Source organism: Osmia bicornis, chromosome 15 (assembly GCF_907164935.1).
Source record: "Osmia bicornis bicornis chromosome 15, iOsmBic2.1, whole genome shotgun sequence".
Classification (NCBI taxonomy): domain Eukaryota; kingdom Metazoa; phylum Arthropoda; class Insecta; order Hymenoptera; family Megachilidae; genus Osmia; species Osmia bicornis.
The window spans coordinates 4039062-4055527 of NC_060230.1; the positions used below are offsets into that span (position 1 = coordinate 4039062).

A 16466-nucleotide genomic window follows, 5' to 3' on the forward strand; every position below is an offset into this window, starting at 1 on the left:
TCATCGAAAAACGCTTGAAAAGACACGCCTCGAGATCAAGACGTTGCTAGTACTTTCTTCTCCCATCCGAGTAACGAGAGGTGAAGAGAAAAGAAGAAAGAGGACTCACCCGATTTCTCGTCAACGGTGGAAGCGATCCCAGCGACGTTGGAGACAGCCTTCGTTAGTCCGACGAGTAACAGTACACTCCACATGTTCTCTCGTTCGTTGTTTCTCGTTATCCTCGTCACGAATCCCACAGAGCACTCGTACGCGAACAGGCAAAAGCAAACGACGAATGGTTTCAATCGAGACTTGCTGTTAGGTCATCCTCGTACAGTATCCGGTTCACTCGCGACTTCCTGCACTTTCATCTTACGCACTTCCGACCTCTTTTTATCTACCATCGTCCACGATCCATGATCGACATTTTTTCTTTTGCCTCGTCAAAATATACAGGACGAAATGGAACGAGAAATAAATTGATTTCTCTCATTAACGTTCGCCCGACTCTGGTACCTCTAATCCGACGCCTCTTGTTTTTCCTCTTCGGTTAAACGCTAATTAAAGCAGCCAGCACCGCATCCACAACCGCGTACCGCAACCCCTCCTTCACCGTCTCCTCTCTTTTTTTCCTCCTGCCTCTCATCCACCAGCTATATTAAAGCTCGCCGGACACGCGTCCCACGCGCTTCCGACCTAACCGCTCGCCACTTCCGCCGATAACCTGCAACGACCGGCATGATAGCCGTAATCAACGGTGACCATGCTACGTGTCCACCGAGGCCGCAGAATTCACCGTAGCAACACAGCCGGTTCAAAAAGTAGCGTTCAACCGACTGCCACCTGGACAACTTACACCTGAGCTCACCTTGTCTATCGCCTCTGCCGCGATCGCAATCACGATCACGATCACGACGGCACCGTTCACGATTTTAAACGCGTTGCCAACTTTTCGGGGCATCTATGTATTCTGAACGTATCCTTAAATTCTGCAGCTTCTCGGAACGCTTTTAACCCTTTAAGCTGGATGTCTATACACTCCACCCTTCGTAACGACGATGCCGTGTATAGGTACGTAACGCGCAAAGTTTTGCCAAACGAACTTTGAATGTTATTATAATTACTGTTGGGAGTAAAGCTTTTCGACAGGCTTTCAACCCTTCAAACTAGACGTCCGTACGGTGTATCCTTTCTAAACTGTTCGTCTATGACCGTCAAGTTTCGACCGAGCGATCGAAAATTGAATTTTGCTTTCCTTTCTCTATAGATTTTCAAGATGATTCCATCACGCGAAGTGTAATTGCACGCTTCACAGATCTTTCCATTCGAGAGCAGTATCGAGTTCGCTAATTACTCCCATGTGGAAAACTTTCTAGGATGCTTTCAAACCTTCGAACTAGCCATTCGTACGCTATTTCCGTTTATGGGCATCATCGGTTGTATGGCTTTTAAGGGTTGGTCAAATGATCGAAAATTATAAGTTGCCTTAGTAAACTTCGACAAAGTGTATGATCGCTTCGTGCGGAGGAATCAAATTAATTAGTAACAAGATTTCGAATGAAAAATCATTTCAAGATGGACGAAGCGGGTGTACGTTGAAAAATCTTTTTCTAATGGTTAATCACCAGACGTATTTCTTCGTGAACGTTATTTCATGATTCAAAGAAAAGGTGAAGCACTGCGGGGAGGTTTTCGATCACGTTGGCTCGCCACTGATTTTCGGTTTGCCTGGAATAGGTCCAAGCAACGACACGAGACAGGCCTGCAATCTATTCGAAATCGATCCGAGTGAAGATTTTGTCGAATATCAACCCTTAGATCATCAATATCAGCCGACATATAAACCGACCATAATCACTGAAAATCCTCGAGTCTTTCCTTTCAATTTTCGCGCGCTTTTCTTTACACTCTTCCTTTCGCAGCATCAAGCAAGAAATATTGTCGCGAAATATCATCGTTTGCTCGTCGATCGTAGAATCTTCCTTCACTACCCATTGACACGTGTTTGAAACAACTTTCAGTCATTTTATCGATAAATCCTTCGATCACTGAGCAGCAGAAACAAACACTCGCGGATGAAGAATTAATCGAGCCGTTGTTTTCTTTCTTTTTTTCTTTGCATCGGGTTTGCGGGGGTGGCAGAGAAAACAGCGCGCGTAAAGAGAAAAGTCGACGACGCAGATCGACGCGACGCTACATAAAAATTAGGAACACGTGGTCCTCCACCGACGGCGGACGGCACACTGACGAAGAAGACGAGCAAACGGCGCGGCGACGGACGCGCAGCCTGCAAAGCCTCCCTAGGAGGTGGTGGTGTCGGAGGAAAATCCGCGAGTGGGGTGAAAGGGGTGAAAAGGGGTGAAAAGGGATTCGACGCGTACACCGTGCACCCTGCTCCCTCCTGCTGCTCTCCTCTCTACCCCTCTCTCTCTCTTTACCCCTTTGATGCTAAGCTTGAACGGGATGTTTGTCCTACACGGAAGGACGTACATTCGAATAATACTACTTGCTGGTAAACATTCGCGAAAGGGGTAATGGGACCCACATACGTTCTACGGTGTTCGATATCGTGTCTTGCTTTTGTAGAATTTAATTAAACATTAGATTGTCGTGAATAGAATAACCAATTTATTCAGGAAACTATCTGCGTCAAGGCATATTTCTCTGTCTTTGTTCAATACTTGAAAGTCCGTTACGAAAATAATCTACGATATTTATCGAATATAAAATGTTCTGACTGAAAATGTATGATTTTCGTTTCTTTACTTCAAAGCACTCGCTGAAGATTGTGGAGCGCGTTGAACAATCGAAAAAGTTCGCAAACAAAATTCGATTTGTTCGCGAATTTTGCATCCCGCGATAGAAAGAAAACGAATCGGAGAACGTCGGCACACAGCTAAGGGGTTGCTGTTGCCTATATTCGTCCATCTACGAAAACACTCCCTACAGTAGCTTTGTATTTACTCTGAAACTATATAGATTCGTGTACAGATTCGTGTTTTCCTTTCGAATAGCATATTTTCTCGATTCCATAGCCGGCGATCGATTTCACGTGCGTAAATATTTCGAAACCTTTCGCCGGAAGTTACGATTGAATCTGTACGGCAAAAAAATTCATCTACACGCACCCTAACGATAGGTTGAATCGAATTAAATATTAATTCGATAATTTAATATGTAAAATGTTCATTTAAATAACGTCAACGTTAATTGAGACGATTGCTTCGAAACTTGTCCGGATGAAAGAAAAGAAAACGAAGGGTCGTTCGACAAAACACGCTTCTCGATTGCGGTGTTTAGATAATTGTTCACACTCCGGTAGTCGACGCGGACGAGTGTTTGCTTTCTGTTCAATGTCGAAGACGGTTTATAGTGGCTTAAGAGGGCTGGAAGGGAGTTGACGCGAAGGGATGAAAAGGAGCGGGGGTAGAAGTAGAGGTAGAGAGTAGAAGAGATCGAAATAGGGATGGTAAGAGTGGTAGGAAGGAAAGAGGAGGACGAGGAAGCAGATGCTATCCGACTGGTGTCACGGATCATGGTCAACTTAAAAGCTTCTGAAAGGCAGGAATGCCACTCGTGCCTTCTGAAAGCTATCTTTTCGACAAGGGAATGGCTTATTCGAGCCTCCGAGTACACGTGTGTCATCCCTTGCGACGACATGTCTGCGTCCATGTATAAAAACACCGAAGGGTTTATCGAATACGAAAACCACCCTTTCTTTGCGTGCAATCGCTTTACTCGTTATGAGCTTGCTCGATAAAGGAAGCGTTGACAAAGGATTAATAACTGAAACCTGCCCCTTGTACGCAAGGTTTCTTCATCCCCCTGAATATGCATACCCACTTCATACATAGAAACTAAATTTACACTGCTAAATATTACGAGTATAGGTACTATCGGTACGAACTCGTTCATTGTCATTTATAATACATATTTGTTCATTAACAGAAAAACTCCAAGATAAATTTCTTATGTTTAACTTTAAAGAATTCCTAGTGCCTACATACCTAACTGGATTTGTTAGTATAATGAAACTTTGATTAACTCTCGTTTATTTCAATTCCCAAAATATTATAACATATAAACTGAGAACGGCGAGCTTGAACGAAGCGCCGGTGTCGCATATATCACGTTACCGTGTAATTTAAACGTACTAAAAATTTCATAATAAAGTCTGAAGAAAATAAAAACCTGCTCGTTACTTCCGTGCACGCTACACGGTAGTACGTTCATGAAAACTAATTTCCAGTTGACACAGATAGCGAATGAAAAAGCAACGGGAGAACGTAAGGATTGTCGAATTTTGGATTTTTACAGTATTCTGAAAATTCAAATATGTACATGGTATATGGTAGATATAGGACGGTGCTGTAATTCATTTACAACGCTTGCGAATTTTGTAAAAATGAAGAAGACACGATAATTTAGAGACCACCGACAAACTTCTGGAACTTCTACTCCCGTGTTATTCTTCTGAAAAGTTTTCTCGCTTTCCTAGCGCAGCCGTCAAATACTGCTTTGAAGTACCATTTGTTATTGTCGCGGGGGTACCGATAAAACAATCAAGCTTAATCGAAACGCAACGCGAGGTTACGTGCAGCGGTTAGGTATCACGAAAAAGTGGACGTTGAGCAAAAATTGCGAGCTTCGAGCTTTCTGATCGAGCGACGTTACGCAGAAGTCCGCTATTAACGCGGTCATTAAGCTCTCTGATCGCACGACACCAGTAAAAAACGTTTTTGTTCCGTGCGATTCGAGTTTCAGATTAACGCGCCGTTTTCCTTCACGCGACGACGTTTACTCGATCTTTATGAAACTTTAGTTGATAACACGATGATCTCCAAAAAGCGAGTATCGTTTATGATAGATCAAGATCCATGATTCGACTCGTGAAGAAAAACAAAGAGAAGTTTTCGATTCCTTTCGAAAGTCTAAAATAATAATAAGACGTGGATGAAGAATGATCGGTACACCTACATGTGACTACAATCACTACAACTGTTTGTAATTGAATTATTAATGGAGATGGTATCGATCAACGGGCTGTCGTAATTTACTTTTGTAACTCACGATGAGACACGAACGGTTGGGCTGGGGAAAATAAGCGGGTAGGGAAGACAGATCGTTCGCAACTTTCGTTATTTATGAAACCTGCCACGAATACCGCGTGCTGTGAGCTCGTTATCGCGCGCTTCGATTCAGCTTTATACGTCTGCATGGATTCCCGGTCGAATGAAACGCTTGGAAGAAATCGGTATTGTTGAAATAGAAAAGGAACGATCGTGGAAAACATAATCTTCGCGAAGAGACTTGTTACGAAAACGTCTTTCAATGTGTTTCCCATCATTTTTTCTTTCGATCAATCCTACGCGTTTTAGCAATAAAAAACTGATATTTCTATGGATTTATTCTCATATATTTTTGCTAATTATTACCGTACATATTATTATTATCGTACAAGGTTTCACGTTAGTGCTACAGTTTTGCGCCGAAATAAGTCGATTATTACGGATCAGATAAATTACTATAAAGTAATCTTCTTACTTCTTACTTGTTCTCGAATCTCTCGTTTTGCGGACTTCAAATAAGAAAGAGGGTAGTCGCTAATTTCGAGCTAGGAAACACCTGCTTATTTTGGATTAAGATTGTATTTTCTAATGGCTCTTTATTATTTTTAGAACATGCAACAATATTGCATTTAATTTAATGCCTCGAAGAGTATTCATTGTTACTTTCAAACATCGGCATATTTAGATTCTTCCAAGTGTAGAGAACACCCCTATAATGCACCCCAATGGGGAATTAGCTCCATTTGAATGGTTGTACCATCGGAGAAAGCAAGCATCTAGGAGGCATTTCTCTGAACAGCCGTGTGTGGCACCAGCTACCAATCTTCTCGAGATCTCTATATTATCGACCACCTATCATTTTCAAATTCACGTTATTTTAAAATTATGTTAGATAAATCTTTCCCTTCCTTGATTCATTCGTTAATCAATGTATAGTATATATATATAAATGATGCGAGGCATTCAAAGTACAGGAGATTCATTGAGTAGGGAGGACAGAAACGAGATTTGATAACATATAAAAGCATTTTTATTATTAATTATGATTACGCGTGATACAGCGTATAGCGTATACTGATTAAGCTCGTTCATGAATGGAACTATTTAAAAAGAGATCGCTCTCTCCTCGCGGGAGAGATTCGTTTCTCAAAACGAACGCTCTCTGTTCCACGTCGTCATTCTTTATTTTACACTTTGTTTCGGACCGAGAGGCCGAGTTTCGCGACTTCCAGAAGGGGTTACGGTGTTCGGATCTCTTAGAAAAAATAACGAATCAGCTCCTCTCAGTTGGTGATCTTCGCGGGAACTTCGAAACATGCCACCGAGTGATTTCCGTCCATCAGCTCGTAATGTATGACCATGGAGACCTAAAAGAAAAATGAAAAATTATAACTTCAAGTCGTTCGAGACGCGTAACTTAAAAATCAAAACACTAACAGTGGGATAAATTTGAAGTATAGGAAACTCTTGCTTGTAAATGTATTCCACTCCTTTCTTCAGCGAGCACCCAGCCGGACTTCCGTCCGCGTTGAACACGCTGTTACATGCGCTGGTACCATCGACACCGACGAATGGCAACGGTACACCCAGAATGGCGGCGTTCACCGAGTTCACCAGGTTCTCGACATCTTGGTCTGGCACGAACTTCTCCTCGATCGAATACTTTGTCCTGCGTTTCAATTTACACGGTGGTACGTCGCAGCCGGATATCTTAACCTGATTGGAATCCTCGAACTTTTCTCCTGTAACAAGAAAAACAGAAAGAAGAAGTAGAAAAATATGTTCATCAAGTTCGTCGAATCAGCGCCAAGACGAGAATTACATAACCGGATACTATTGGAAGTGGATTTTTCTGTTGACCTCATCGAACCAGCATCTCGCAACGTTTTCATTGATAACAATGTTCGACCAGACGACCAGTTTCTTTTCTATGCTCTTACAATGTACATTTTTGCATATTTCTTTTCGCTGAGAAACTCGATTTACATAAAAAAAAAAAAACAGAAGGAAAAACAAAGAAAAAAACACGTTGAATTGAAGATACAGGAGAAACCCCGTTTCTCCGGTTCGAAATAATCAATTTCAAGGTGATCAGATGGAGGTATGGAGTATATATAAACGGAGATTATAAGTAGCCACGCACAGTGGAAAGTTTTCTCCTTCAGAAAAAAAGAACAAATTGGAACGGTGCGTGCAAGTAATCCACTTATTAACGACAGGTTAAGGAAAATTACGAGCATTCGTGCTCGATGCGCGAGGAAATTGATCGTTTTCGAAGGAAATTGATAAATTTTGATAACTTATTAACGTTATTGATGATGAACGTTATGTAAACTTGTATGTATGTACATTTAAATGCAAACACTACATTAAGTAGATACAACCGGTTTTGTATACCTTGTGATCTAACGTATAACTTGGACTTGAGACTGTAAATATGGAAAATATTGATTTCTCAGAGAAACAAGAAACTTTTACAATGTTGTCTGCAAACAGGCTAACAGTGAGAATATCTGAAATTCGTTGAGGTACATTTTTCAATTCCACAGCTACTCGTCTTATAAAAATATATAGAAAATAGAAAATTAGTTGGATTTTGATAAAGTAAAGCTTGTATATTAAAATTATTAATTTCATCTATTCCATCTATTCCACTACTAAATCAACGCGATGGCACTTTTCGACAGAGAACAAGATCAACCGTGAAATTCAAACGGTTACGTTTCTATGTTCAACAAATTTTAAGATTTTTGTACGAATGGAACAAGTTTTAATAAATAATTTTTGTATTAATTAATAAATATTCAACAACACTTACGATTTGAATTGAAATCACATTCAGAAAAACAAACGAACCTCCGGATTTCTAGTAAAATCTTTCTTTTACTCTGTTAACGAAAAATCAAACAATGTTGTTACGCACCAGTGCCGCACTTAGTGACTTCCGTGGTACTGGCGATCACGAGCAGAGCCGCGAAAACGAGAATCGTTTCCCTCAGCATCTTTGGTGAAAGTATCGTGTTCTTAACGAAGAATGTATGGAAGAAGAAATACTGTTAGTCACTCTTGTTGGTTCCAATCAGGTCCAGGTCCGACTCTCGACTGACGGTGAGAGTTGCCGCGGGATGAAACGTTGTGCTCGGTGATTCGTCAAAGTTCAATTTAAATGGATTCCCCTTCCTCGTAGAAGAGGAAGAGCGACCTCGGTGGGGACGCGGGAAAAAAGCGAAACAAAAATGGTAGGGATTCCGTAAATTCATAAAACATTAAAAACAACGATGCAGCCGGGAAAATATAAAAAAATGTGCGAAAGATAGAATCGATCGGGATCGAGTGACGATGAACCGTGGCAGATAATTAACCTGTTAACCCCGAGCCTTGTAACATTGACACTCGATCGTCTCACGGATCGCGATCGATCAGTGTATCCTAAATCGTAGCCTAACGAGCAACGGGACTGACAATTAGACTTATTTCTCATAACATCGATACATTTACTTTTGAAACCGATTCGTTTTAAAAAATGTTTTCAAATCATTTCAGATATATCGGAGCAATTTTTCTTTCGACGATTACGAAATCGCCAGAAAAATGTTGACTTTTGTATTTCCTTATAAATAATCGCCATGTCCGTCATTTTTTCTTAAGCAACGCGAGTATAGTCCAATGTACGATATTTCAAAAATAATTGTGCAAACAATTAACGTCACTCGACACTCGATACGTGCAACAATAGATGAAGTTTCGACAACTTTCATTGCTTAAGAGTCGTCCGAAGGGTACATATTTGCTGCTGACTACTTCACGCGAAGACGATTCAGGAGAATTTTATTTTTTCTACGTGATAATGATCCTCCTAAACAAACAATTGTCAAATGTATTAAACTTACGATAGAAGAACGCTTGAACTATGAACAATTTTGGTTAGTATAAAACAAAGTGTTATCATGAAAATTTGAAGAGAAAAGAAACTGATCGTCCAAATGTCAATATTGGTGCAAACTGTGTGATCAATGATCGATGATTACTCACTATATATACAATAATATCTATACAATACATATTTGTTTCGAATCTCTTAAGGATTTTACAATTTTCATGGGTTTATATAACATTTAATGAGCGCTGGTGTAATTAGCACAATTATTCCTTCTGATTATCTAATATTTCCAAGTTCGTTTGTCACGTACATAAAATTAATATATTAATAACAATAATCATACTTTCTATTGCAATATTTTGGCATCTTCTTTAATCGTATCTGTCTTTATAGGTTTATATAACATTTAATGAGCGCTGGTGTAATTAGCACAATTATTCCTTTTGATTATCTAATATTTCCAGGTTCGTTTATCACGTACACAAAATTAATATATTAATAACAATAATCATACCTTCTATTGCAACATTTTGGCATCTTCTTTAATCGTATCTGTCATCTCGAGAGTTAATGTCACATACTTTGTAATAACAGATATTCGCGTTCAATGATGTATCAGAAATCGTAGGAAAGTCTTCAGACGCGATAAAAGGATCTTTTTAAACGTGAAACTAAAGCAACGCGATCATTCGAACGATTAACGAAAGCCATTCCCTCTGATGAAGCTTTAATTCCTTTTTCTCTTTTTCTTATTCGTTCGGTCCGGTGACACGCGGTCGTGTCGCTAAACGGAAATGAAACGAGCTCGCGGTTGCGAGGAACAAAGGACCGGAAATTAACAACGTTCTGTGTCGCTACTCTGGCGATTCTAACAAATGAAATTCCTTTTTTCCACTTACCGGGATAACCTCCGATTAATACCCGTAAACGCGACGCGTTCCAATCCCATCGAAACCCTTCTCGCCTCTTTTCGTCTTTCTTTTTCCTTTTCTCCGACGAATTCGACGATAACGCAAAGGTAAAGTAAATAAATAAAAAATAAAATATTTCTACTTAAACGACCTTCGCGTCGTCGGATCTCGTTTGAAAGGGTTACGAAATCTCCTTGAAATCATACCAGCGTGACTTCGAACATAAATAAAGAATGTATAACGGAGAACAGGTGCCATTTGATTATTCTAACGACTCGTTCAACGAGCTGATGCATTATTACCCGAGGCTAGATAATAATTGCACGATAAGAACAAAAACGATGTTGAGAAACGCAAAGTGCAACAGCAAAAGTAGAAAGCCAGCTAGAATACCAATTACTGTCGTTAGCGACAGTAACCTTGAGGTAGAAGGAGAGAATTCTTGATGAGTCCACGACGATACGCGTTATATACACTTCCTCGGAACCATTTTAACAGTCTCGCTGCGTATATGTATGCTTGATTACCGGGTTCGTTATACGTTCGGTATATTCGTTTCAATTAATTTTTCGGCTGTCGAACAATTGGACGCGTTCGTTTAAACTCCATCTTTATTGATGCAAACAACCTGTGCCATATCTTACTGCTTCTCATCGCTGCATCGAATATATTTGCGTTTTTTAATATAAAATAATATCATGATAAATTGGAGAGGAGATGATAATAATTGGAATAATGATAATAATCGGTCGCGTCGCGTCAGTTGATTCGGTTCGATCGGTTAACTGGTTTTTAAACAATTTAATTAATTGTAAGGTGCCGAACTGAAGATAAGTTATCCCACGTCTGCAGACACGCCAAACTATTTGAATAACATTGCGCTTCAAATTGTAATGGATACGGATTATAGGTAATTATAGGTATTAATAGGTAATTATTCGTACGAGATAGTAAATAAGTACCTACGTGAATTGGTTCAAAGTTTTAGTTTATAGTTAAAGATGAGTCAACCTGGCATTAATTGCATAACAGTAATATGCTTAATACTGATTTATACTATTAATTTGTTATTCGCAATCTTTCATTCCTTTTATCATATTACACTTGAGACGTCAATCAGCAATGACCCTCGCAGCAGTAAACGTGTTAATTATTCGATCGCGTTACATTTCAAGCATTGATCACCGTTGACCGTCAAGGTAGTCAAATGTATTAATTATACATGCCCTGTGCAGCGATTTACCTGTGAAAAAATTTCAACTTCAAACTGTAGATCGCTGGTTCATCAGTTGTTAGAAGCATCGAAATTGGACGCAGGATGTTTGTAACGGAAGTGAGCGGTATGAAAAATGAACTGAAGAAACGAAGGTTACTAGCGTGGTGATGCGTAAATAAAAATCACGATTCAACGTTATTCGATTCTCGGAAACGCGATACGAAAAAAGCGGCCACGTAAAAATAATTATGTAAGCGAAACACGACTGAAACTTTGCGTTGATAGTCGTCGCGCGTATGATCGCTGATATTCTTCGGCGTGAAGCGATTCCTCGGTCGATTTCCTTGACGCCCACGGTTCCGTACATACATGACCTCTCCTTCTTCGTTAAAGATCGTTGCATGAACGCCAGCTCGCTTTGTAGAAAAATATTTCTCCTCGAACAACCTATTTATACGTTACATTTTCTTTTTTGCTGAATTTACCTTTAGGCTGTTATTCGTCTGGCTATGTCGCATACCTCAAGTTACTGCGTTTATTGTCTATATTAAACTTGCACATTGCTATGACACATAGCTGCTTGTATAGGAAGTAAGTATCGTCTAAAAGATGTACGATCGGTTTTAAAATAGCTCTTTCTTTTTTCGTCTATACTTTGCAAAGACAATTACCTCATTTCGACTAATTAGAACACTGTATAAGAGGCAATGTAGTTTCTCTCGGTTAAGCAACTACGTCTTAATTTTCTGTGAAACGTCTTCAAAGAAAATGAAGGCTGAATGAGAAATCGTTTCTGCGATGTTTCCATTTGTAAGTAGAATATGTGGTTACGGATTCTATCGAATCGAATAAATAAAATGCTTGCAAATCATCGCGTACAACTGCAAATACGTAATTTCTTTGATGACAGATATGTGTAATGATTTCCGGTATGCTAGCTTGCATAAATACGTTGTATTACATATCTTTATCGCATGAAAGATTGCGAAAAAACAGACGACATTGAATCAACAGCAGACGAAAGGACAAAAACTGAAACACACTTAAATACACGTATGAAAATGTACATAATATCTTTATTTTGTGATATGTTAATAATAAATTTGAATAACGATACCTAAATGAATAATCTTTCGTATTTTAAATATGAGATATGGATCAATCTGTTTTACCAGAGGTCAGTAAAACAGAAATGAAAATCATTTTCCACAATGATTCGACAGATGGTTCCTCGATGAATCTGACTTGCATATTCATTATCAGTCGTGGCTACAGATTCAACAAGACTAAACATGCTTTTGTTTTCAGGGGGTATTGAATTTGTGCCTTGAGAACGGGCGCCAATATATCCAATTTGGAACAGCATCCTCCCGGTTTTTTAATTGACTGGCCATTCAATTAAAACAGTCACCCGATTAGTCAACTCTACTCAACTGGAACGTCACCCAACAACGACTTCAGTTCTGGATAAATAGGGACACCCTGTACGGGAGCAATCAGTATGGGGTTGTCTCTCGCCCTGATGAAGTAAACTGCAATGTTTACGACACGTCCATCATATGTATAATCCAAATCTTATACAGATATCTGTATAAGATTCATTTCATTTGCGGTATTTATCTTCTTAGCTTATTGAATAAACTCATTAGGAGGACGAACGTGTTAATTTTATTACTCCCGTGTATTCCCTGCATTCCTTACATTTCCACATTCCTTACATCTCTACATTCCTTACATCTCTACATCCCCTACATCTCTACATCCCTTACATCTCTGAATCCCTTACATATCTTCATCCCTTACACCACAGCTGCATCCCTTACATCCCTGCATCCTTTTCATCCCTACATTCCTTACATCTCTTCATCCCTTACACCACAGCTGCATCCCTTACATCCCTGCATTCTTTTCATCCCTACATTCCTTACATCTCTTCATCTCTTACACCACAGCTGCATCCCTTACATCCCTGCATCCTTTTCATCCCTACATTCCTTACATCTCTTCATCCCTTACATCTCGACATCCCCTATATCTCTACATCCCTTATATCCCTGTATCCTTTACACCTCTGCATTCCATACATCCCAGTACCTTCCTGAAATTGAGTTGAAATTTTTGTGGCTATAAGCCCTGCGATTTTATCCAAATTTAGTTCCTTTTTTCGCCACCAGAGGGCGCTGATTCGACGTCGAAATTTTAGTTCACATTTTTCCCGCCAGAGGGCCAAAATTTCGACTTGATTTAGTTCCTTTTTCTGAAACCAGATGGCGCTGATTCGAGGTCGAAATTTTAGTTCACATTTTTCCCGCCAGAGGGCCAAAATTTCGACTTGATTTAGTTCCTTTTTCTGAAACCAGATGGCGCTGATTCGAGGTCGAAATTTTAGTTCACATTTTTCCCGCCAGAGGGCCAGAAACCGAGCAAGATCTAGTTCCTTTTTTCGCCACCAGAGGGCGCTGATTCAACATCGAATTTTAGTTCAAATTTTTGCTGCTAGGGGGCGCTGTTTTTTCGAAATTTTCGCGAAATTTGGAACTAACTTACCTTTACTTACCTTTACTTACCTTTACTCGAAGCAGTCTTTATAATATATTTATTATAAGGGATGCAGAGATGCAAACAAAGTAGGGATGAAAAGAATGTAGGGATGAAAAGAATGTAGGGATGAAAAGAATGTAGGGATGAAAAGAATGTAGGGATGATAAGAATGTAGGGATTTAAGGGATGAAGAGATGTAAGGAATGCAGTGATGTAAGGGATGCAGAGATGGCCTTGGCCAATAATGAGGGATAAAATTATATAAATAACTAGCAAAAGTAAAATAAATGGGGTCCTCGGCTGAGACCCAGAAAAGGGATATAATCATAAAAGTTATTCCCCTTCGATGAGCTTATTTAATAAGCAAAAAAAAAGTAAATGAAATAAATTAAGCAAACTCTTTAAAAAAATTAGAGGACAATTATTATACTGATTGCGCCCTTTTCATACGGACCTGATTTCATACAGGGGTGTTAGGGACCCCGCTGCGCTAATGACAGCCTCTGCGTACAGACCTGATATCATATTGGGGTGTTAAGGACCCCGTAGAGCCGGTGACTATCTCTGCATACCAATAATATAGTATCCGGGGTGCTAGGAACCCCGAAGCGCCAGTGACGACGCCTGTATACCGACCTGATATCGTCTTGGGGTGTCAGAGACCCCGCAGCACCGCCGACCCTCTTTACATACCGACATAATGGCATCCGGGGTTTCAGAGACCCCGAAGCGCCACTGACGATGTCTGCATACCGACCTGATATAGTCTTGGGGTGTCAGGGACCCCGCAGCACCGCCGACGCTCTTTACATACCGACATAATGGCATCCGGGGTTTCAGGGACCCCGAAGCGCCACTGACGATGTCTGCATACCGACCTGATATAGTCTTGGGGTGTCAGGGACCCCGCAGCACCGTCGACGCTGTTTACATACCGACATAATGGCATCCGGGGTTTCAGCGACCCCGATGCATCGGTAGCGCTCTCTGTATACAGGCCAGATGTCATTTGGGGTGTTAGGGACCCCTATGCACCGGTGACACTACATACACAATGGTATCCGGGGTTTCAGGGACCCCGAAGCGCCGGAAAGATATCTGTATACCGACCTAATATCATCCTGGGGTTTCTGGGACCCCACCGCGCAAGTCTTTGTATATCGAGATGTAGGTAAAAAAGGAACACCCCTTTACTTCAAATAATTTATTTCAAATAAAGTGTTATAAAATTAAAAGATTTGTATTGGCAACGTAATTACGTTTATGTACAATAAAGTTGCCAAACTAATAAAATTTTTGTTTAGGCGATGGAAGAGAATAAAGGAAAGAGTTGAAAAATAGACGCAAAAGAAGAAGAAAAAGTTTTTACATTCTACAAGAGAATATTCTACTTGCAACAACATTATGTAAGTACATCTAACAATAACAGTAACAATTGCAATTGTAATAATAAATCATTCAGTTAAATCATCAATCAGATATATATATGTATTCGCAGTAAATGATTGTAGGTGGAAAAATAAATGAAACGGATGGAAAGAAAATTTCGTTAAGTATCTACAACTTTCGCGTCCTGAAACAAAGCTCGTCGCGAGATGAGGTCACGATAAATCTCGTCTTTTCCTTGGCCTGGATTTCAAAGATAACAGGTCAGAGTTTATGCGATCACCTTTTGCTCTGCCACGAAGATATACTCTTCCAAGCTTTGTTCTCCGACTACTGTTTACGAGATACTGCTATTCGCTTTTTACCGAATGCATTTAAAGTCCGCGGATACATTAAATCACTCGCGGAAATAGTCCATGGCTCGATCCATATCCGAAAGAGACAATGAGATATCTTTTTTCTCAGTTTAAAAATACTTTGCATAAAACAGTTCGTAGAGAATGCGCTTCGAACGTGTTTGTAAAAATTTTACGATCGTTTTGAACACGTTATCTATAAATTTACTTAACAGCGAATTCGTACTATTTATATCTGATACGATAAGCCGATATTTTTTAATTACTGGATTGAATTTAATGAAATACGGCGGAGATGTCACGTTGAAATGGAAATTGTAACAAAATTTTAAACTTGTATTTTGTTTTCAGGTTAAAACAAATTTTCAAATTGAAAGTAATAAAATTTTCATTAAAAGTTCCATTCCATGTATATTATAAACTTTTAAGTGCATTTTTCCGTTCGTATCGAGTTGAATTTTTCGGTAAGTATTGTAAAATATAGTTGTTACGAAACTTTACTTTTATTACAAAAACAGGAAAGTATGAAACCATAATGATTATCGATGTGTTATTCGAACAAAGCCGTATTCATTTATTGTTTCCATGTGCATACAAATAAAATAAATAAATAAATCTTCTCTTGAAAATTCTTCTTTCGTGTAAAGTTTATACGCGGCTAGGACATGGTAGAATTTTAATATATAAAAAAAAAATGTTAACACGAAATCGATGTGTTGTTTTATTTATATACAATATTTACAAAGGCATATTGTTAATCGATTCGCTAATAAATGTCTTCGTACGCTTAAACGTGTACAAGGTGGCGTAAGCATAGCTTTAGTCTTCTTTCTTTTTATTTATTGATTTATGTTTTTTTTTTAATTTTCTTATATCCTGTTTCGCTGACAAGAGCATTACATTTACGGAGCTCGTTTCTTCTTTGACTGAGCTCTTTGGACCTGGTTTCTTTTCTCTCAATCAGTTTGTTACAAAGATTTTCTTCGATTCTTAAGTCGTCTTTTAAATACAGCTCTCCTGGATCACGGCACTTCTGATTACCGTCTCTGAGTATCGATGCGGCCTTTGAAGGCTATAAAATGTCTGCAACAATCAATTGTACAATGAACAGCTAAGTTAACATTA

General features: G+C 39.4%; 3 protein-coding genes and 1 long non-coding RNA gene across 5 annotated transcripts in view; 1 reads left to right on the top strand and 3 right to left on the bottom strand.

The window, feature by feature from the left end:
* Nucleotides 1-2187, bottom strand: part of LOC114877391 (nephrin-like) — a 244880-nt gene extending 242693 nt beyond the window's left edge. The window contains exon 1 of the mRNA XM_029189912.2: nt 110-2187. Coding sequence (XP_029045745.1) covers nt 110-194 — 85 coding nt within the window. The 5' untranslated portion in view covers nt 195-2187. The remainder of the gene's footprint in view (nt 1-109) is intronic.
* LOC114877395 overlaps nt 1-12605 on the top strand; it is a 61039-nt gene extending 48434 nt beyond the window's left edge. Inside the window, exon 3 of the long non-coding RNA XR_006830162.1 lies at nt 12367-12605. This is a non-coding gene — a long non-coding RNA (uncharacterized LOC114877395). The remainder of the gene's footprint in view (nt 1-12366) is intronic.
* LOC114877394 (ecdysteroid-regulated 16 kDa protein) lies at nt 6064-8199 on the bottom strand. Its single transcript, XM_029189925.2, has 3 exons — nt 7975-8199; nt 6489-6793; nt 6064-6418 (listed from the first exon to the last, which is right to left on the bottom strand). Exons 1-3 carry the CDS (start codon nt 8051-8053, stop codon nt 6335-6337), a joined length of 468 nt encoding a protein of 155 aa, XP_029045758.2. The 5' UTR covers nt 8054-8199; the 3' UTR covers nt 6064-6334.
* Nucleotides 12606-16065: 3460 nt separating the features above from the next.
* The window catches only part of LOC114877373 (hemicentin-1-like), an 87559-nt gene continuing 87158 nt past the window's right edge, over nt 16066-16466 (bottom strand). For both annotated transcript variants that reach the window (XM_029189882.2, XM_029189881.2), the window contains exon 15: nt 16066-16424. In XM_029189882.2, the coding sequence (XP_029045715.1) occupies nt 16344-16424 (81 nt within the window). In that variant the 3' untranslated portion in view covers nt 16066-16343. The remainder of the gene's footprint in view (nt 16425-16466) is intronic.

Bases quoted from the DNA above. Each gene is read 5' to 3' on its own strand.
- LOC114877394 (XM_029189925.2), bottom strand. From the start codon at position 8,053: ATGCTGAGGGAAACGATTCTCGTTTTCGCGGCTCTGCTCGTGATCGCC. The intron at 6,794-7,974 runs GTGCGTAACAAC...TTCTTGTTACAG, and splicing joins AGTCACTAAGTGCGGCACTG to GAGAAAAGTTCGAGGATTCC. The intron at 6,419-6,488 runs GTTAGTGTTTTG...TTTTTCTTTTAG, and splicing joins TACTTCAAATTTATCCCACT to GTCTCCATGGTCATACATTA.